The sequence below is a fragment of the Schistocerca americana genome, chromosome 1 (genome assembly GCF_021461395.2).
Source record: "Schistocerca americana isolate TAMUIC-IGC-003095 chromosome 1, iqSchAmer2.1, whole genome shotgun sequence".
In the NCBI taxonomy this organism is placed as follows: domain Eukaryota; kingdom Metazoa; phylum Arthropoda; class Insecta; order Orthoptera; family Acrididae; genus Schistocerca; species Schistocerca americana.
In genome coordinates, this window is record NC_060119.1 from 976,813,043 (window position 1) to 976,835,957 (window position 22,915).

General features: G+C 38.3%; 1 protein-coding gene across 2 annotated transcripts in view; it reads left to right on the forward strand.

Moving 5' to 3' along the window:
• LOC124615740 (flotillin-1) overlaps nucleotides 1-22,915 on the forward strand; it is a 142,763-nt gene that overhangs the window by 23,956 nt on the left and 95,892 nt on the right. Inside the window, exons 3-6 of one of the 2 annotated variants that reach the window (XM_047143825.1) lie at nucleotides 10,113-10,203; nucleotides 15,078-15,221; nucleotides 15,800-15,919; nucleotides 16,200-16,208. In XM_047143825.1, the coding sequence (XP_046999781.1) occupies nucleotides 10,113-10,203; nucleotides 15,078-15,221; nucleotides 15,800-15,919; nucleotides 16,200-16,208 (364 nt within the window). The remainder of the gene's footprint in view (nucleotides 1-10,112; nucleotides 10,204-15,077; nucleotides 15,222-15,799; nucleotides 15,920-16,199; nucleotides 16,209-22,915) is intronic. The other variant, XM_047143835.1, reaches the window with a different exon arrangement.

A 22,915-nucleotide genomic window follows, 5' to 3' on the forward strand; every position in this document is an offset into this window, starting at 1 on the left:
TGGTTGCTGGAAGTCACTGAGGCAATTAAAGAGTGACGGCGAGTTCTACAGCGACATAAGCAGCACCCTTCCTTACAGCACCTAGAAGCCTTTAAGTGGCTCCGTGCCCGTGTTCGCCTGCTTATAAAATGATGGAAACAGGAGTGTTGGGAGAGGTACGTGTTGACCATTGGGTGCCGTACGTCACCTTCCCAAGTCTGGACTAAGATCATATGTCTTTTTGGGTACCAAACCACAACAGCTGTCCCTGGCATTAACATCAATGGCATGCTCTCTACCGACGCAGTCACGATCGCCAAGCACTTCGCTGAGCACTGTGCTCAAGCCTCTGCATCAGAGAACTACCCCCCAGCCTTTCGTACCCTCAAATGGCGGATGGAAAGGAAAGTCCTCTCATTCACTGCACACCACAGTGAACCCTATAATGGCCCCCTTTACAGAGTGCAAGCTCCTCAGCACCCGTGCACATTACCCTGATGCAGCTCTTGGGCCAAATCGGATCCACAGTCAGATGATTAAACATTTCTCATCTGACTACAAGCGATATCTCATCATCTTCAACCGGATCTGGTGTGATGGCGTCTTTCCATTGCAATGGTGGGAGAGCACCATCATTGTGGTGCTAAAACCCGGTAAAAATCCACTTGATGTGGATAGCTATCAGCCCATCAGCCTCACCAACGTTCTCTGTAAGCTGCTGTAACATATGGTATGTTGGCGGTTGGGTTGGGTCCTGGAGTCACTTGGTCTACTGGCTCCATGTTGAAATATTACTGTATCTCATTGCTACCTATCAGAACCCCTCAGAGAGCATTAAAGATAAACACAAGTCCTAATTGTCCAATTGTAAAGTGACCTGTTTCCAAATTACATACAAAAATAACCACTATTTAAGTATACATAGAATTCGAAAACGATGCTTCGCTGAAACTATATGTGTAAAAGCCACCATGTGTATTTTGAATGTGCCAAAAGCATTTAACATTGTTCTTATGTGAGAAACACAATATAAATGTGAAATTAATACTGTAACTAATCGAAAGAAATGGAGCACATGGTCAGGATGTACCAGTAAACCTATCATTATAAAATTACTACAGCAAATTAAATAGAACATATAAATAAAGCACGTTAATTGAATCTCCGATATATGTTAGCACTAAAATTCAGGCACTAGTTGATTTCTTATAAACAAATTTAGAAATGTAATTGTTACCTGTAACATAATTAGTCAGAAAATTATTATTATTTTCGATTATTCCCATTTAAGAGAGCGTTTGAACTTGAATTCCTTTATGATGATTGTTTATGTTTTTTCTGAGCCCAAATTTTCTTCATGTGTTCACTGTGTTGTTTCTTTCACTCCGCTGTCCATTTGCATCCTGGTCTCTTCTGTGTTGTGGTGTCAAATTTATGTTTTTTGATGATTTTCCTGAATTCAGTTCTATTTTCTGCATCGTTTACTGTTATGTGTGCTTGTCTGAGGTCCTCTTTAACTTCTTTTATCCATTTTGTTTTTCCCCTGCCTGAGTTGATGACTTTAAGAATTCACTTTGAAATTCTATTTTCATTCATCCTGTGGATATGTCCGTAGAACTGCATTCTTCTTTTCCTTATTGTATCTGTAATCTTGTCTGTGTATTTGTATAATTCTGATGTTGGTCTCTTCATCCAGATTCCTTGCTCTTGTATCGGGCCAAAAATTTTCCTGAGAATTTTCCTTTCTTGTTTCTCTATTTCTTTGATTTTAGTTTGCCTACCTATTTGTGTTGTTTCAGATGCATACAGTGCCTCCGGAAGTAAGACAGTGCTGTAGTGCCTCAATTTTGCATTAATGGATATGGAGTTTTTGTTATAATAGTTCCACGTGAGTTTATATGCTTTCTGTGGTTTTTTTATTCTTTCCTCATTGGCCTTTAGGTTGATCCCTGATGGCTGGATGATTTCTTCCAGATACTTAAAATGTGGTACTTGTACGATTTTCCCATGGGTTGTCACAATAGGCAATTTGTCTTGTGGCACTCTTTCTATGTACTGGGTTTTCTCATATGAGATTTGCAGGCCAGTTCTTTGTGCAATTTCGTGTAACTTCTCTATGGCGTTAGTGGCTTCTTTTCTATTATTTGTGAGGATTGCAAGGTCATCCGCAAAAGCTAAACACTTCAAATTGAATCTATTATCTTTTCTAATGCCAATTTGGATTCCTTTGACTTCTTTTTCCCATGTCCTGATAATTTTTTCAAGAATGATATTAAAGAGTAATGGTGAAAGTCCGTCACCCTGTCGCACTCCAGTTTGGATTTCAAATGGTTCCGAGATATCCCCCATAAATTTAGCCTTGGAGACTGTGTCAGTTAATGTTTCCCGAATGATTGCTCTCGTCTTTCTGTCAATGCTGAATTCTTCCAACGTCTTGCAGAGCGCTACTCTGTCTATTGAGTCGTAGGCCTTTTTTAAATCTACAAAAGTAACCACTGTGTTTTGGGTGTTTCTCATCTGGAGAATCATTTTCAGATTCCATATCTGCTCTATGCATGATCGTCCCTTGCGAAAACCAGCCTGGTATTCTCCTATTTGTGGGTCAGCTTGTTCTTCTAATCTATTCATGAGAACTTTTGATAGGATTTTATATGTGACCGGTACGAGTGAGATACCCCTGTAATTATTTGGTTCAGTTTTGTCCCCTTTTTTGTGGAGTGGATGGATGAGTGCGCATTTCCATTCAGAAGGGATCTGTTCTGTTTCTCAAATGTTTAATATGATTTTGTGAATTTTTCCTGTTAATCTTTCATCATTTAGTTTCCATAGTTCTGCAATAATTCCATCTTCTCCTGGGGCTCTATTGTTTTTCAGTGTCTTGATAATTTCTACTATTTCGTTGATGGTTGGCAGTTTAGCTTCAGGATTTGGTGTAGACATCTCGTAGTGAATATCCTCTATAGGTCTTTCGCAGTTGAGAAGTTTGTTGAAATAGTCTGCGAGGATTTGGCAGTTATTCTTCGTGTTAGTTTCTAGTGAACCATCCGGTTTCTTGAAGCAAAGATTGGGTGGCTGGTATCCTGCAATATGTTCTTTAAACGTCTTATAAAAATTCCTGGTGTTGTTCTTCTTAAAGTCTTGTTCTATCTCATCTAGTTGCCGTTTGTCATAATTTCTTTTTTCCCTCCGAATAGTTTTCGATGTTTGTTTTCGGATTACTAGAAATTGTTGCCATTTTTCTGATGTTTTGTGACTATTGAAGTTTTTCCAGGCATTGGTCCTTTCTTCTATTGCTTGGTCACATATTATATTCCACCACCTGTGTTTTCTCCTTCTCGGGGGTTGACCCAATTTCATCGTGGATTTGAGGACGTCCACAAGTTCTGTCCAGTTTGTGGTGTTTGTCTGACTAATTTCCTGTAAGATGTTTTCCTTGTTGAGTTTTATGTATTCGGGGTCTGGTCTCAGCACTTTGTTTAGTTTTGGCTTTTTTCTATTGGGTTGTAATCTGGTCTTTATCTGTAGAAGATGGTGGTCTGAGTCAAAAAATCCTCTTCTCGTTTTCACATTCAGAATTTCTGCTGTGTTGCTCTTGGAGATGGCCACATGGTCTATCTGGAATTCACCCAACATTGTGTTGGGCGACTTCCAAGTATACAGTTTCTTGTTGGGTTTTTTGAATTGTGTTGACATAATTACGAGGCCGAAATTTTCGCAAAAGCTTATCAATCTTTCCCCATTCTTGTTAGTTCTCTTGTGAGCTGTATGGATTCTGGTGATTTCCCTGTATTTTTTCTCTTTACCTAATTGTACGTTAAAGTCGCCTAACAGGATTATTACATGGTGTTTGGCAATTTTGTTTGTCGTCTCTTCAAGGTCATTCCAGATGTCATCCACTTTGTGGCGGTTCTTCTTGTTATAGTTATTTGTGGGTGCTTGTGCGTTGATCAAGGTATATGCTTTGTTGGCCGATTTGACGGAGAGCGTTGATATACGTTCTGAGGCAGACTGGAAGTCAATGACAGAGTCGCTGATAGATTTGTGGACTGCAAATGCTGTGCCAAACTGTTTGAGTCCTTTCTCATTAGTTTTAACTGCTGGTTTTCCTTTGTAGATCCTGTAGTTGTCTGTATCAAAATGGTTTTCATCCGTAAATCGTGTTTCCTGGATTGCAAGGATTTTGATCTGGAATTTTTGCAGCACATCTGTAAGTTGTTTGATCTTGCCCAGTTTCAAAAGAGTATTAGTATTAAGTGTGCCGATGAAGTGTCTTTGTTTTGTGTGTAATAATTTGGACGCCGTCTGGTTCTCAACCTTAGGCGTAACATGATGCTCCTGGTCCCCCGGAATCCGATGACCAGGTAAAGCCAGCCTTGCGACTGGTGCCCGAGGGAGTGGATTCATTCCTTGTGTTATCATCATGTTTGGTTTTCAAGTTGAAAACCAACTTGGTGGTGGTCCTTCCGAGGAAAGATTACGAGGAATACGACTTGATTGTTGAGATCAAGAAGGTTGCTGCAGCCGCACCATCTAGGCGAACAGACGCTGGCTCCTAACCGCTGGATACCAGGCAGACGTTAGTGGAGTTCGGTTGATAGTTTTGGTCCACCCCGAGTATTTTATTTCCCCGGTATCCTCCATATCTGGAGAGCATTCCCCTATCCGCCACCTGGGGAGGCGCCCGATGGGAGACTATCAATTCCACAAGCAAATTAAATAGAACATATAAATAAAGCACGTTAATTGAATCTCCGATATATGTTAGCACTAAAATTCAGGCACTAGTTGATTTGTTATAAACAAATTTAGAAATGTAATTGTTACCTGTAACATAATTAGTCAGAAAATGTTATATTAACTCGTAACTAAGTTGAAAGTAGGTTCACCTTGTTCAGCACTGAGACTGTAAATTTTTAGCAATGTGTAGCTCATATTTGGTTTAACTTTTAATTGTGATTTTACATAAAGTTGTAATTTTCATTTTAGGTAATTGTTAACAAAAGTATAAATAGAGGTCATGCAGGTGCCTTAGGGCACTCGTTTTTTGGCTAGGGTTGCGAGCAAATGTATTGTAGGCTCACTCGTTTGTTGATTGTTGTGAACTCTGTGTCGTATGATGCCAACTTTGGGTACATGTGATGTAACCGGTACAGTTCACCAGGCTTGGACACCAGAATCCTAGAAATATATTGGTATTAAAACTGCACTGTACTTTGGAATTTTTTTGGGAGTCTTTCGCAATCCTTTTCGTAGGCTGCACGGCGACGAGACATGAATCCAGGAATTTTACAAAACCCCGAGAACTAAACAACTCTCAATGTTGGTAGAATTGACGTGAAAACAACAGCGCATCGACTGGGCATTTCACTCAAAACATTTGCAATGCGGAGGTGCGAAAATATAAACATATCAATGTCAGGGCAGCTTCAGCCAGGATCGCTCTACCACTGATAATCTTGAATCTTGTGTCCCTTGAGTCTGCCATCCAAACAGCCGTTTCCAGACACCAGCACCTGGTTGCCATCTTTTTTGACTTACATAAAGCATACGACACGATCTGGCGTCATCGTACCCTTGCCACATTGTATGAATGGGGTCTCTGGGGGCCAGCTCCCGATTTTTATCCAAAACTTCCTGTCACTCCATACTTTCCATGTCCAAGTTGGTGCCTGCCATAGTTCCCCCCGTATTCAGGAGAATGGCATTCCGTAGGACTCTGTATTGTATCTCTATTTTCAGTGGCCATTAACGGCCTAGCAGCAGCTGTAGGGCCGTCGGTCTCCCCTTCTCTGTATGCAGATGACTTCTGCATTTTGTATTGCTCCTCCAGTACTGGGGTTGCTGAGCAGCACCTATAGGGAGCCATTCACAAACTGCAGTCATAAGCTCTAGCCCACGACTTCCAGTTTTCAGCTGCGAAACCATGTGCCTTGCACTTCTGTTGGTGTCATACTGTTCATCCGGAACCTGAACTTTATCTTAATGATGATACAGTCACTTTAGTGGTTACATATTGAGTCTTAAAACTGGTTTTCGACACCTGATTGACTTGGCTACCTTACCTTCGTCAGCTTAGCAGGAGTGCTGGCAGCATCTCAATGCTCTCCACTGCCTGAGCAACACCAACCGGGGTGCAGATTGCTCCACGCTGCTGCAGCTCTACAGAGCCCTTGTTCAATCCCGCCTTGACTATGGGATTCTGGTTTACTGTTCGGCAGCACCCTCAGTGTTGCGTTTACTCAACCCAGTGCACCACTGTGGTGTTCACCTAGCGATGGGAGCTTTTAGAATGAGCCCGGTGACCAATGTTCTGGTGGAAGCTGGGGTCCCTCCATTGCGGATCCTATGTGCTGCACACATTTGCAGTTCTCCTGAGCATCCGAATGACTGTATCCTTTTCCCACTCACGGTAGTTGATCTCCTGCCCAGGTCAGGGCTCACGATTGCATTTCGTGTGTGATCCCTTCTCTCCGAACTGGAGTCCTTCCCTTTACCACCTCTACTTGAGGTCCATTCACGTACACCTACATGGTGTACCCCTCATCCAAAGCTTCATCTATACCTTTTACATGGCCCTAAGGACTCCATTAACTGTGCCACTCTCCGTTGCCACTTCCTCTCAATTCTTGACATGTTCTGGGGCTCTGAAATTGTTTACACCAATGGCTCGATGGCTGATGGTGATGTACTGAACAGCATGTCTTGTATGCTGGCTGCAGTGTATTCACTGCAGAGCTTGTGGCCATATCTCGTGCATTTCAGTACATCCGTTCCTGTTCTGGTGAGTTGTTTCTTCCCTGTTCTGACTCCCTGAACAGCTTACAAGCTATCGACCAGCGCTACCCTTGCCATCCTTTGGTAGCGAACATCCAGGAGCCCATCTCTGCCCTGGAATGGTCCAGTCATTCAGTGGTTTTTGTGTGGCCCCAGGACATGTCGGAATCCCAGGCAACGAACTTGCCAACAGGCTGGCCAAACAGGCTATGCGGAAACCGCTCCTGGAGATGTGCATCTCTGAACCTGATCTGCGTTCTGTCTTACACCACAAGGTTTTTCAGCTTTGGGAGACGGAGTGGCATAACAGTATGCACAACAAACTGCGTGTCATTAAGGAGACAGCGAATGTGTGAAAGACTTCCCTGTAGGCTCCTCACAGGGAATCAACTGTAATTTGTCGCCTCTGAATTGGCCATACGTGGCTCGCACATGGTTACCTCCTCTGTCACGAGGACCCACCTCAATGTTGCTGTGGCTCCGAAATGACAGTCGTCCACTTTTTGCTGGACTGCCCACTTTTAGCCACTCTGCTGTGGACTTTTAACTTTCCCAGCACCCTACCTTCGGTGTTGGGTGACAATTCCTCAACATTAGCTTTAGTTTTACGTTTTATTCATGAGGGTGAGTTTTATCGTTTGATCTGAGCTTTAGCACGTGTTCTTTGTCCTTCTGTGTCCTTCATCCTAGAACTTTTAGGGTGGAGGTTTTAATGTCTGGCTTCTCCTTTTTTATTCTCATGGTCAGCCAGCCATGGTAATCTGCTTCCTTGTTTTTAGTTTCTTCTCCCAGTTTCTTGTGTCACTCTGTGGTTTTCTTGTCCTGTTTTGCCCATTGTAGTGTTTGTTGTCCTTCTGTCATTCTTCCGGTTCTTCCTTACTACTGTTATTGTGCCATACATTGTCTTTGTTTTCTTCTTTCCCTTGGGTAATTGTGCTACTGGGAATAAGCGACCGATGACCTCGCAGTTTGGTCCCCCCCCCCCCCCCCCCTCCCCCCTTTTAAACCAACCTACCTACCTACACTATGATTCCTCATTTGTATCTGCTTTATTTATATACTTTCCTTACCACATCATGTGCCAGCAACCCCAACAAGCAACATTCAGTTTCAGCAGGCAGTAATCGTGATTTCTGGCTTATCACTGTATGTACATTATATTAAGTAATTCCTGTTTGCATTTTCTGATAACTTGCAGTATATTTACTTACTGAGACAGTTGATATTGTGTGATGACTAAAATGTTTGAGTAAGAATGTTATAAAAACTGATCAACCATGGATTGTTGTGCTTACACACTAACCTCTCTTTCTGTCAGTCTAACTTCTTAAAGAATGTACCACAAATGATTAAAAATTCTGTTACAAGCAACGAAAGAACAAAGTATGTGTATTTAATGTGGTTTCTGTTATGATGTCTTGCAGCTTTTGAAAAAAGTAAATGTCATTCTTGTCTAATATTTGCATTGTTTAAAGAGTAAAGATAGAATAAAAATGCTTCCCTCAGCATATGATGTGTTTGTTTTATAAGTTGTGGTTTTAAAAAAATCAAAATATATAATTTAAAGTTACTTTTTAATAGGAAATTGAAACTAGATAAAGAAACAACACCGCTTAAATTACAGCATAATATGAGGTTTGAACCACTGAGCATTCAGCAAGAATTCCTGGTTATATGGTGATTACATTTTATATTTAAATGCTCAATCATTGCCTTAATGCTTTTAATACATATTTTTCCTTCAAGCCGCACTTCACATGAAAGATTATTGGTGGTAAAAACCTGGGCGTTGTCTGCTGAAACAAATACAGCTATATCATAATCATTTTCATAATTGTCATTGTCATCATCATCATCTTATCATTTAGAGCTGCGTCTGTGCTCTGTTGTCGTATGACGCATCTTTACTCCTCTTCTTGACACAATATAAACTCTACAAATAGTTTTATCAAACTATAACCAAAAGAGTGTTTGGGTGTGGTTGATTAACACTTTCCATATATTGTGTTACATTCTATTTTCCCAGATCCTGATACCCTTCTTTCTAACTCATGCAGTAGGTAAGCTGTTGCTGCCGTTCCTTATCCTTACATGCAGTGTTTACCGACTTCATCCCTCATTGTTTTTAAGTACCTTCGTGCTTTGATGTTGTTATTAAGCACTGAAGTTCTATTGTTCAATGCATTGCACTGTTAAGTGTTACCATATGGTCAGGTTTACCTTAGTTCTATTCATGTTGCTCAAATTGCTTATTGTTTAATATGCTTGACACGAGGGGGTAGACAGTTTATTCAGTAGATGGCACTTTACTGTCTGGCTGCAACACATATAAATTTTAAATTCATGCTCTGTTCCTTCTGCATGTATGTAATAATAGTGCCTATACATTCGTGTGTGTGGTGAATCACATCTGCATTAAAAAATTTGTTTGTAACACAAAACACACTACCGATGCTATAACTGGCCTTGTTAGATCTGATGTCCTCCTGGCCAGTGCCACAATTCAATGTACTCTAGAAATTAATGTACAATATTCTTACAGAATAAAGTACTCTGAGCTATATGTAAGGAATTACGTTTGTTTATACAGCAGCTACTCTGTTCCCAGAAGGAAATTTTCACTCTGCAGCAGAATGCGCACTCATATGACACTTCCTGGCAGATAAAACCGTGTGCCAGACTGGGAGTGGAACTCGGGACCTTTACTTTTTATGGGTGAGTGCTCTACTGACTGAACTATCCAAGCACGACCCATCCTCACAGCTTTACTTCCACCAGTACCTCATCTCCTATGTTTCAAACTTCACAGAAGTTCTCCTGCGAAACTTGCAAACTCGCACTCTTGGAAGGAAGGGTAGCTCAGTCAGTAGAGCACTTGACCACGAAATGCAAAAATCCTGAGTGTTTGTCTTGGTCAGGCACACAGTTATAATCTGCCAGGAAGTTTTATATCAACACACACTCTGCTGCAAAGTGAAAATTTCGTTCTGGAAACATCCCTCAGGCTGTGGCTAAGCCATGTATCCGCAATATCCTTTCTTCTGGGAGTGCTAGTTTTGCAAATTTCACGAGAGAGCTTCTGTGTAGTTTTGAAGGTAGAAGATGAGTAAAACTGCGAGGACATGTTGAGAGTCGTGCTTGGGCAGCTTAGCCAGTAGAGCATGTTCCCATGAAAAGGAAATGTCCCAAGATTGAGTTTCAGTCTGACACACTATTTTAATCTGCCAGGAAGGTTCAATTACTCTGCTGTTAAATTTGTGCCTATGATGTGCACCAGCTAATTCTGTCATTTATTTAGCACTAAAACTAATAATCATCTCTAGAAAAAATAGGTTTTCAGAATATTTTTTTATGCTTAGGATTTCATTGAATACAATGACACTTCAAGTTGAAAGCCCCACTGTCTACACCAGCCAGGGCGTGCCCATTTCTGTTACCGGTATAGCACAGGTGAGAACATGTTATATATTTCTATAATATGTTAAAAATTAGAGATTCATTTCTCAGTGTGTTGGATTGAAGTAAAGGCCACACAATTACTGTTTGTGCAGCTTTGCTTGCTTGCATTTGAAAGCACTTTCATTGATGGAAGTGCATAGTTATTTGATTGTACTTAAGTTATATAGAATGTAATGTTGCCTTGGATTTTATTTGGTGGAGCTTAAATTTGTAATCATCTTTATTTCAGTGTTGTATGAAAAGAGCTGTGAGTTTGCATATGCTTAAAGATAAGTCAAACAAGTACAGCAATGTAGTTATAGTGTAGCCTGTTAATATGGTCATTACTTCATAAATTTTTGAATTTGTCTCATTTTTCTTGTGAATTAGTTAGCAATAACGCTATGAATAGAGAATTCCAAAACAAAACTTTTAAACTGCAATTTCGATTTGTGTAAGATGTGCATTTTTTGTACCATTGCATAATTAGACCAGTAGGAAGCACTATTTTGGATAACCATCTGTAGGAAATATTTACCTTATAGCAGCACTGATTTTTTCCCTTTTAGCAATCTTATTCTTCATTTTTCATTTAATGTGGTATATTTCAACCCCAGCAGTCCATTACTGAAGACCTTCTTGGTAATTCAGATTTCATTTCAAAACTTCCATTTCTTGTAAGTTGTAAATTTTGTACTTTTTCCCAAGGAGTTTGAGAATACTGACTTTTTTTTAAAAAGTAAAACAGTACATTATGTAACAATATTATGAAATGTATAGATTGTTACCATAGAGAAGAGACATTGAGTGGCAGACAGCCACAATGAAAAAACTGCCATATTTAAGCTGTCAGGCAAAGGGCCTTCTTCCAAAGTAGAAAACACACACACATTCACGCAAGCACACCTCACAAACACATGATCAAGAGTAGTAATTTTGTGTGTGTGTGTGTGTGTGTGTGTGTGTGTGTGTGTGAGAGAGAGAGAGAGAGAGGAGTTATTTAGTTGCTTGTGAATGTGTGCATGTTTTCTACTTCAGAATAAGCCCTACAATCTATTGTTTTCATAATATTGTAGTTATTTCTTCTGTTCTGGATGTTCCACCGTTTGATTTCTCATTAAATCTGTTCAGTAAAGTTAAACATTAAAATAATAAAGTATGTTGTAAAACCCAAATTTTAATATGCTCAAAGATTTGAAGCGAAAGAGAGCATTTACTTTGCCAGTTACCAAAATGAGAACAAGCAGGAGCAAGGACAAGCCTTTAAATTAAAATGTGTCCGAATATGTAGCTTTTCTCTGCCAGGAAAGTAAATATATAAATTAGGAAAAGACAGTGTGTGATACAGAAGTGTTAGAGGGAAGGAAAAAAGTTGCTCCAAAATACTGCAGTGAACAATTCTTAATTTTTTATTTGTTTTTAATCTCTCTCCATATATTAAGCCTAGAAAGGTTTTCTCATCCATATTTCTCTCTATTCTTTGTATTTCCTATTACTCTCTTTATTAAAAGACATTCAACTATAGTTTTTAATATATGGGTCTAACTTTGCTTCATTTATGATGTTTCAGCAGTTGTTAAATAATTGCTCTTTATCACTATGTAATATTGTTAAAGTTAATTTTCAACTTTCATTTTTGATTGACCTGTATTTCGATTGTATTTATATTATTTTCAATTCTATAAGAAGATGAGACTAGATTTTGAATACATTCATTTATAATAAAAGTAATTTTTTAATTAGTGAATATTAAACAAAATATTTGTGACAGTTTGTATATCCCCAGCTGACTGCTCAAGTAAACTTAATTACCTTTTTATTTCTACTTGGTGTAAGAAACAGAGATTGTAAAATTATTGTGTATGCTACTGCCAAACTGTTATAATTATTAATAATAATTGTGAATTAAGTACCAGTATCTGTGATGTGTGAAGCAAAATATAAACAAGAGTGGAATATGAGCATTATCTCTTAAGGTATAGATGAAAGTCCATGTACCACAATATGTGAAACTGTGTTAAGGATGATATCTAAATGTGCAAGAAGCAACTCAAAAGATATGTGTCATTTTGTCTCCTTAGAAGACAAATAAGGTAGAAATTGGATGGCAAGGGAGTGTCAGGTTTCTTTTTCTGTCATTTCTGATCCTTCATTGTTGTCATAAGCAAAGCTCTACGAAAATACTTATCTGACACTGGCTTATGCAAATTAGACTTGCAAAGTTTGTTGATAAATGTGTGAAGAATCACATATTAATTGGCCTCCTAAGTGGTTTTTATATTCTTTCTAGTGTTGACAGATAATGGTCAGTCTCTTCTATAAAAGTCTCAAACTCTGTTTTGCTATTCTGCATCATTTTGAAAGCAGCATGGCTTGGATTCATGTGTTGAAGAATCCAAGTTTCATCTCATGTTAAGCAGTTTTGTTTCTTGCTTTGAAGCAACAGTAGACACATTATGCAGATGACTTTTTCTGTTCTCTTGCTTTAAAAAGGTGATGGAAGGAACCTGAAGGAATAGAACAGAATAAAATCTTTATTGTCACATGACATGTTATCTACAATCATTTGATTGAAACACTGGTGACTCGTCACTGAATAATTCTATGCCTACCTAAGTATACCTAAAACAAGATACATTAAAATAAAGCATATGGATGCTCCAAGAAGCACATTACAACATGAAAAGGTAATTAAATGTTAGATTTCTTCCTTTTTCTTAAAATTTCCACAGTGGTTTGAAATCATTCTTGTATTTTTCATGTTTGTTTCTGTAGTTTATAAATATGGACATACTTCAAAGCCCAAAAACTTTTATAATAGTAGTATATATGTTTACATCTAGATATATCTAAAAACAAAGATGATGTGACTTACCAAATGAAAGCGCTGGCAGGTCGATAGACACACAAACATACACACAAAATTCAAACTTTCACAACAAACTGTTGCCTCATCAGGAAACAGGGAAGGAGAGGGAAAGACGAAAGGATGTGGGTTTTAAGGGAGAGGGTAAGGAGTCATTCCAATCCCGGGAGCGGAAAGACTTACCTTAGGGGGAAAAAAGAATGGGTATACACTCGCACGCGCGCGCACACACACACACACACATCCATCCACACGTATAAAAAGAACATATAACTCCATTAAAAGGGAACATAAGCATACACATAGAACGTAATGTAGAGAAAACAGGAAAACAAAACAAATTCAATATTTCCTACTTGTCTTCCTCGTTTATGAAATTATCCACACTGTAGTAGTATTTGCTTTTTAAATATTTTTCAATGTTTGCACCAGTGGATTCTAGCTTGCAGTCTTTCAACTTTGAATGGATTTTATTGCTAAGCTTCAAAGCCATCTAATATGGAGTATTTTCAAATAATGTTAGTCCTTGGTAAGGTAAAATGTAATCTCGTTTGTGCCTTGTTTCATAAGCATGTGTAAATGAATTTCCCTCAAAAAGACATGGGTTTTTTAACTCGGAGAGAAGTGTTTCATATATAAACATGGAAGGAATTGTCAGTAAGTCAAGCCTTGCAAATAAAGGCTTGCATGATTGTCTATTGTCTATTGTTTGGCCCATTCATAGCTCTGATAATTTTTTTCTGTAACTTGAACACTCCTCAGAGGCTTCCTTTTTCAGCTACCCGAAAAATTATGCCATATCTTACAACTGTTAGGAAAATTGTGTATCATGCATATTTTCTAACAGCTAAGTCAGTTACTTTATTCAGAACCCTCATTGCATAAACAAAACTATTTAACTGTTTCAGTAAGCAACCCACATGATCAGTCATGACAAGTTTTTGGTTATGGTCACTCACAGAAATTTGACAGATTCTGCAGTTCTCAGTCCTCTGCCTTCATAACTTAACTGTGTTATGTATTCAACAGTTTGTTTGGTCCTGAAGTGTACAATTTGGCTTTTTGTTAAGTTTAGTTTCATAGCATTATTATTTATCCAGTTTTCTAGTTCTTGATGAGTATGTTTTGTTTTCTGTGCTAATTCTTCAGTGTTCTTACAGCAGACTACTGCTGTTGAGTCATCTGCATACAGATTGGTATCTGAAGTTACCTTATGTGGTATGTCATTTATATAATATAGAAATAGTAGTGGGCCTAATATGGACATCTGGGGTACAACTGCTTGTATTTCCTTCCAACTAGAGCAAGCTTTCTCACCTTTGCATTGTATTACTACCCTCTGTTTCCTATTTTTGAGATATGTCTTTGTTAGAATTTATGAAATACTTGTTAATAATCCGCAATATTTCCCCATCTGTTTCTAATTTACGATGATGACTTCTTGTTTTTTCTGCACCTTTTTCATCTATGATAATTTGCCATAAAGCTTTTGATTTATTTCTGGCATCGTATTTACTGTTTGCCATTTGTTTTTCATGTTTAACTACTCTGCCAAATATTCTTCTGTATTTGTTTATGTAGCTGACAAACTCTGCGTCATGATTGTTCTTTGCTTGCATGTGCAGTTTCCTCTTTCTAATACTAGAGATCCTGATGCCTTCAGTTATTCACAAGTTCTTTTTACAGTTTTTGTCACATGCTGTTGTGAAGGGGAAGCATTCATTGAAAACACTCATGAATTCTAATACAAAAGCATTGTAGTTTGTGTTTACTGGGTACCAGTTGCTGAAAGACCAGGATGCTTCATTTAGTCTTGAGACAAATGTATCCACATTGTGTTGGCTGAAGTTCTTGACTTATTTCACAGGAAGATCTTTCATTACTATTGCCATGTAAAATTTGTCATATTTTCTAGTTATAATTTTTCAGGCATTTCTTATTTGATGGATATATTTCTTTAATTATAACATTTGGGTGATGTTACATGTTAAACTCTGCTATTCATTGTGTTCCCTAAAAGGTTAAAATACAAGGCCAGAATGAAGAAATGCTACTTGCTGCCTGTGAACAATTTCTTGGTAAGCCAGAACATGAAATTCAGCACATTGCATTGGTCACACTGGAAGGGCACCAGAGAGCTATTATGGGAAGTATGACTGTTGAGGTAAGTAACAATTTCAAGGTTTTTTAATATATTTTTGTGTACTATTCAAGTTCAAGCATTGGACGGACAGAGCATCACAAATAGTTATTCCACAGTGGCACTGTCATTGGTGCTAAGATCGCACTTGGCTATTTTGTCAGATCATCTCTCTGAAACTCCAGTGCTCCTTGACAGAATATCTGCTCACTTTTGTCAAATGATAAATTTGACTTTTATAAAAATACCCAGCAATATGCAAATTGAATGTGCACATAACAAGCAATACTCTTGAAACTCAGTTGAAATATTGTGGAGTTTGAAAGAAAGAGTTTGAAAGCTATTGGCAATAGCTGGTTAGAAATATCTTAAAACCACTTGTGTTTTAAATAATTTGTTGTGGCTTCAGCATTGAGAATAGCTTTTCATTTTAACATTTATTAGATTTATTTCAGTTTTATTTTTGACTGCTAAATCAGTATTTTACTGTTATATATTGATTTTTACAACCAACTTTTCACACTGTACCATGAACATGGCCTCTGGCCAATATGAAAGATATATACAGATTTGGTATACAAATGCCACCTCTTTTTCCTCAGGAAATATACAAAGATAGGAAGAAGTTTAGCAAACAAGTTTTTGAAGTTGCTTCATCAGATCTTGTGAACATGGGAATTACTGTTGTATCATATACTCTGAAAGACATAAGAGATGAAGAGGTGAGTGCACTTAATTTATCCTCCATAACCTGTAAGTCTGTCTTGTTTAGTCATTCAATTAAGTTGTCCCCATAAATGGTCAATATACTAGATACATAGCCAAATTTTGTTACAGTGAACTTAATGCATGGTTTCTTGATAGCTGTAAGTGAATAGCATATGTGTTTGGAGAGCATTAAATACTGACCTGATACAATTCAAGTTTAAGCACTATAAAGTAGTTTAGATACCTACCATTTTGTTTTGATTATAATTTGTTGGCTTTGTCTTATGCTTCAAGGGGGCAAAGGTATGTTACATATCTCCTTGGTGAATTGTTCTCATAAATGGTGTACCATGGCATGAGTAGCAGCATTTACAAGAAGCTGATTAATGTCTCTATAAGCACATTTGTAGAGTTTGGGCAGTTTTTTAGATTATTTATTTCTTAAAATTCAGCATTTGTGAATAAGCATTGATGGACATTGTACTCTTGCCAATCTGCATTGTGTGTGTTTCAGTAGCATATCTTACATTTACATGTTTTAAAGTGGTTTGTGTAGATTGATAAAGCTCAATGAAATGTGGGCAATGAAAGATGTAACATTCTCTCAATGCATTACTGACGGTGGATTACAGTTGCTACTCAAATTTGAAGTACAGTCTCCTTCGTCATGTCAGAAATGTAAATTCTGTATGTTGAGATGGCTGCATCAGGCTGCTTAGTACTAGTATCCTTGATTGCTGTGCTCATTGGCTTTTGCTGATGTAGCCAGTAGTATTTGCATGCAGAGTGGGAACCAAGAACTGGAAAAGCATTACTCTTGTCCACAACATGATGATGAGCATTCAGAGTAAGGAACAAAAGTGACAGCCTTTTCGTCCCTAATTCCTTATACATTGAGTCTCAGTATCAATCTTACTAATATTTGGACCATGGGAACATGTATTTTGATTTTGTTTCTTATTTAGTGCTAGTTCATAAGATTCCTCCAGTACACTGCATGACATTTGATCAAGTGGGAGAAACTTGGATTTCTGGTGAGCTTAATGGTAATATTTCTCACGCTAGAAGTGTAAGGGACAATTTAGAAACTGCTCAAACAAATAGATCAAAATTGTAAGTTGTAATAAAGACAGTGTGTAAACAGGGAAAATTCAGTAATTTTAGCATGCAAATAAGAGTTAGAAATGGAAGCTTCAATGAAAACACAACACATTTCTGAAATGTAAAGGAATAGAATAGGAAAAGATTGATAACAGAACTTTAAGGCCAGCAAATGTATCTTGGACTGTGCAGGTATCCAATATTCATCTTAGTTTCCTATACAGTCACTTAGAAGTGTAAGCATTTCAGTTAGGTTTGGCCAAGAATTGGCAAAGCATCTTTTCCTGGGTGACTTTAAGGACAGGCTTTGAGTGTCTTCACATTTAAACTTACTTGCTTCTAGAGTTATATTAAGAGTATCTGAGAATTTACACTATCTAGGACTATATAGTGGCTGTGGTATGTAGTCTACTAATCGTAGTAGTCACACCCTGTACTTGGTTCATGAGCAATGTGTATATACACACAACTGCCTGTAAGGTTCTGTATGAGCATATTTTTCTAAATTTTATCATTCTGATTATTATGTTTGTGGAGTGTACCTATGACACACTCCATCTGACCAGGAAAACTCGTGAAGGATCATGCCATTCATTTCGAAACATTTTCTTTCTTTTCTGTGGATTTTGTTGAGCAAAAATCAAAGGAAGAGGAATGCATTACACTTCGTAAGATTAATTTCATTTACTGTGAGCAGGGAATCTTCCTCTGTAACAACTAAATTTATGTGATCATTTCATTTAAGGCACTGCATATTTGACTGTGGAAAGTGAGCCTAAAGATTTATTGCTGATGGTTTTTTCAAACACCTGTTTACCTATGTTGTCTTACTCTGGCACTCACAGAAGATCAGCTTGTCTTCCATGATCACACATTTTGTTGGTTGTGTGACAATAAGAAATTACTAGTCGCACACATTTACTTGGGCCCTCTGTGATTGGTGGAAGTTGACTAACTTTGTGCCACTCCGAAAAGTTTATGCTCATTGCCAATCTTAGCTGTGTAACAGTATTTTCCACCAAAACAATAAGTAGCATTTATGAATATAGTATTAATCCATGTGTGTTGTTGTGCGTAGTCTTTCTGGCAACTCTCCATAAACTACCTTATCACTTCTGGAACGCATTAATCCATTACATGTTCATTTCTTTTGTAAGCTATAAGCTGGCTGCTCTGGGAAAAGGTGGTGGGACCAGTCTCAGCAGTGTGCTAAGAGCTGATGACAAGCTCCTGTTCCCAGCACCCTCTGCTCAGGGGCTATGTAAAATTGTGTGATCAGTATACCAGAATGCTTCTGAAAATCAAGAGTCACAGCATCAACCTGAGAACCATTGATTATCTAGGATTTCAGAAATTGTACAACTCAAGTTTTTACATCTCACAATTTTACTGAAAGAAATTAGCAACAGTGACATATCTGTACTTTTACATATTACTCCTGTGAACATATTACTCCTGTGATGCTTCCTAAGGCCTTATACAATTGGCATTCTCATGGAGTCACAATGAATACTTTGTAACATTAGTGGTCTTCAGTAAACAGCCACTAGAAGTTCTGCTATGTCTGTTGCATAATTTTGTCTAAGACATCAACAAGTTGATAGGGTTTTATCAAGCACCTTTAAATGTGCCATGACTATTATAAAGTTACCTACACATCTCATCTTTTGAAAAACTTGTGAACAACCCTTTTTCGACCATAATCTTGTACTTTACATCTTTGTAGTTAATGGAAATAAAAATAGTTCTGTGAAGTAATTAACATCTTATGATGCAAAGAAAGGGAAACAGTATTACCTTTGACAGAACAGAATTATTAAACAAAGGAATGTCCAGGCTGGAATACCAAAACTTTTGGAAAGGATTGATTGCTACTCATCGTAAAGATGACATGTTGAGTTGCAAAGAGTTGCTGTGACCAAGAGCAAAACAGACAACCCTATTGCATAACATGCAGCTGAACATTACATGATTGATTTCAATAGCTGCTTCACAACCCAGGCCATTGGGAGCCCCCCCTCCATCACTAGCTTCTCTGAACTGTGCAGATGGGAGTTATCTGTACAATACATTCTCTGCTCCTGAAATCATCGTGGCCTCAACCTACAGTAACCTAATGTCGCCACACCCTATCCTATCACCTCCTCCCAACTCATGGCCCCTCAACCTCATTGTGTACTGCTCTCTGCCAATGCACCCACCAATCTTTTCCCTTTGTCTCCCTCTCCTTTCTATCCCCCCCCCCCCCCCCCAGTCCCTGCATGCTCCACAAGGCAACACTGTTTCCTCTTCCTCCACTCGTATCCTACTATCCCTCCTCCTTCCATGCTCCACTGTGCATCACGGCTCCTATTTTACGTGTTTCAGTTTGTCTGGCCTGAGCAGCCAGAGGCAGCATTCATATGTGTGTGTATGACATGTGTTTGTTTATGTGAATATGTGTGTGTTTTTTTTCTGTTATTATGAAGGCTTTGGCTGAAAGGTTAATGTGTAACAGTCTTTTTGTTGTGCCTGTCTGCAACTAAATGTGTCATCTTTAGAGTGAGAACAAAATTATTGTTGCTTTAGAATAAGTATTAAAGTTAGTGAAAGGCTTAAAAAGGAAAAAAAAACCAAGCTTGGACATACAGGATTAATCTTTTTCTTCAAAGTGATATGGCTGCAATCCACAGGACATACCATCTTATTAAAGTAGATATAATAAATGTAAATATTTAGGAGTAAATGAGACCACTCACCAAACAGCTGAAGTGTTGACTCATTGACAGGCACACATAAAAGTAAAAGAAAACTTCCTAGATTTCAGAATAAATCATTTGTCAAGCTAGAGTACAAATATCTCGCCCCCCCCCCCCCCCCCCCCCCCCTCTCTCTCTCTCTCTCTCTCTCTCTCTCTCTCTCTCTCTCTCTCTCTCTCTATGGCTTTGCCTGCTCTCCACTCCCCCCCCCCCCCCCCCCCCTTGACCGCAAACCTTGTGCCCCTACATAGTGATGGTTGGACTCACTAGGGCAGGTACTCTAGCTCAATAAAGGATTTATTCTGAAGGCTAGCAAATTTTCTTTCTGTTTTGTGTGTCCTAATGTTTCTGGTATTTCGAAAGAAGTAAAAGTTATTACATTTCTTTTTCTAATGTAGACTACACTTTACTTAAAAGTCTAAATGTTGTCAGGGATTTGTAATGAGATTAAAAGTTATTAAATACACTCTGTTAAGAGATGCACAGACATTGGTCAAGCAATATCTACATCTACAAGATTACCCTGAAATTTACAATTAAGTTCCTGGTGAAACGTTAATTGAACTACCTTCAAGCTACTTCCCTGCCATTCCACTCTCGAACAGCATGTGAGAAAAATGATTACTTAAGTAAAATGAATAAACAAATAATCATGCCTCACTGCTTATGACTTGCTGTGTAGAAACAATAAACTCTAATTTGGCAGTAAGTTTGCTCAGTTAACTAAGTAACTATGCACCTGCATGCCATGAAAGCTCACATTCACCAGATAGTGATGCTTGAACTAATGATAAACAAGAAAGTTAATAGTAAATATGAAGCTTCTTCAGAGGAACATTTGGTTGGCTTGAATGCAGTACTGATCTGTTTTTGTTGATGTTAAAAACTGCCTAATTTCAAACTTTGTGCTTTGTAAATTTGACACTTTGGCCACATGTGTTGTAATCTTCAACATTTGATCTTACCACAGATTCAGACCAAATATTGTCAGTCCCTTGCATTACAAAGAACTTGAGTAGTAACAGTTTTGAGCAAGGTGTGTGAATATTTATAGTACAATAAAAATTTGTGGAAAATCTGTAATTTAACATTATCCTAGGAAGAACACAATTTTGTATTTGTCAAAGTAATAATGGTTAGAGCAAATTAGAAAAGGACAAGTAGAAAAGTACACCAAATACTTAGCCATCAGACTAGTATTGCATGCAGAAATAGAAAATGAGAAGACAGATACGGAAAAAACTAAAGAAAAAATGTAGAAATATTGTGGGAAATGGAAATCTCTCAGACTTCCTGATCAAGAGATCAATGCACACAACAAACAGATGTATAAGTAGTAGTTTAAAAAAACTCGTGGCTGGAAGCTTAACGTGCAGGTAGAAATGAAAAGTATCAAGAGGATGATGGCAAATGGGCAGGAGAGAGAGAGAGAGAGAGAGAGAGAGAGAGAGAGAGAGAGAGAGAGAGAAATTTACTTATTTAGAGAAAGAAAGTCTTAAGCAGCAGTGAGAACTGTAAAGGCAAAGAGCTGAAGCGAATATGTAAAGTCTAAAAGAAAGCTGAGGATGATGACTGAGAGAAAACTAACAATGATTAAAATTAACCTGATGATGAGAACAAACATAATGTTAGTGTATCATTTCCCATGTGTGGAGCACAGAGACAAAGGGGTGTAATAACAATGCTTTTGTATCCTGTAGGTGGGAACAGACTCTCCAACAAATTTAACTTTTTGCATTTGTGTGATGTCACATTGTTAATATGCCGCTTTACAAAAAAAAAAAAAAGTGCCCAGAAGACATGGCCATATTTCATGTAAAATAAGGGAAAGGCAAATACTCGCTTATCGCAAATCCATGCATGGAGTACAGTAACACACAGCAGAAAGCAGGACTGAGACAAGCTTTCAAGCACCAACCCTTTGCCCAGCAGTAGTACTCACATTCACATACAAAACCATACAGACACTCAAATGCACACTCCTGTGCCCATGACAAGACTAACTGCCATTGCTACAGTAGTGAGCATTTTGGCATCTATGTGTGTGTGTGTGTGTGTGTGTGTGTGTGTGTGTGTGCGTGCGTGCGTGCGTGCGTGCGTGAATATCTGTACTATTGCTGGAAAAAGAGCTAGTGCTTGAAAGGTAGTGTGAATACTGTTTCCTATTGTATGTTGCTGTGTTCCACACATTGTAGGTGAGTGGCTGCCTTTCCATTATTTTACATATTGCTCCATCCAGGAATCTCCATGATTATCTAACTTTGTACATGTACGCACCATCAATGTGGAAATGATTTAGAACTGCAATTCTCTGTGACAGGTAGAATGACCTCTGGAGTGCATTACTGTTATTCATGCTTAGTCTTGTTACTAGACCTGGTAGGGTACATAAGGGGCATGAACAGTATCAGATGTTGAATCATCACTGTGAAGTACTGTATATAGACAAGCCACATACCTCTGTAAGGCAGCATTATCAGCACCTAACATTATTTGAAAGATGTGTCATGGTGGATTTCCTTTTGGACGGCTGGTTGAATTGTACAGTATCCAAATTCATGAGGCATTTGAATGTAACTGTGACCCAATGTTGGACTGCATGGAAACATGAGTGCAGGTGTGCTCATCAAGAAGGTTCTGGTTGACCAAGTCTGCCTGTGCACCAGGCACATTGTAACTCCTTCACATCTTCATCTGACATCCAAGAACAATTAATGGACTCCCAGCAACATTTTGTGTCATCCTGCACCACTGGTTGAAGAGTAGCATCAGGAGCAACATCTGGACTACTGTGTCATATGTCACCACAACACAAATGGCCGCATTTGAAGTGACACTTTGATCGTAGGCATGTAAGGGTGCCAAGGCTCTAACAGAAATGAAACTGAATATCCTTGATGAGAAATGTGTTGGGGAGGTTAAACATCGTCCGTATTGTGAGCTTGTTGGTGGACTCCTTTACCTTTCACAGAAGACTGTACCGGATGAGCTTTCTCATTGGCAAAGTTGTCACAATGTTGTTGAAAATGTAGTATGAACCACTGAAGTGCAGCAAAAAGGGTACTAAGACACAAACTCGCATATTATCTCACTGGTCAAATATTTGAGGCATTCGTTGATGCAGATTGGGCTAGTTGTGTAGATGATCACAAAAGTATTATAAGATATGTA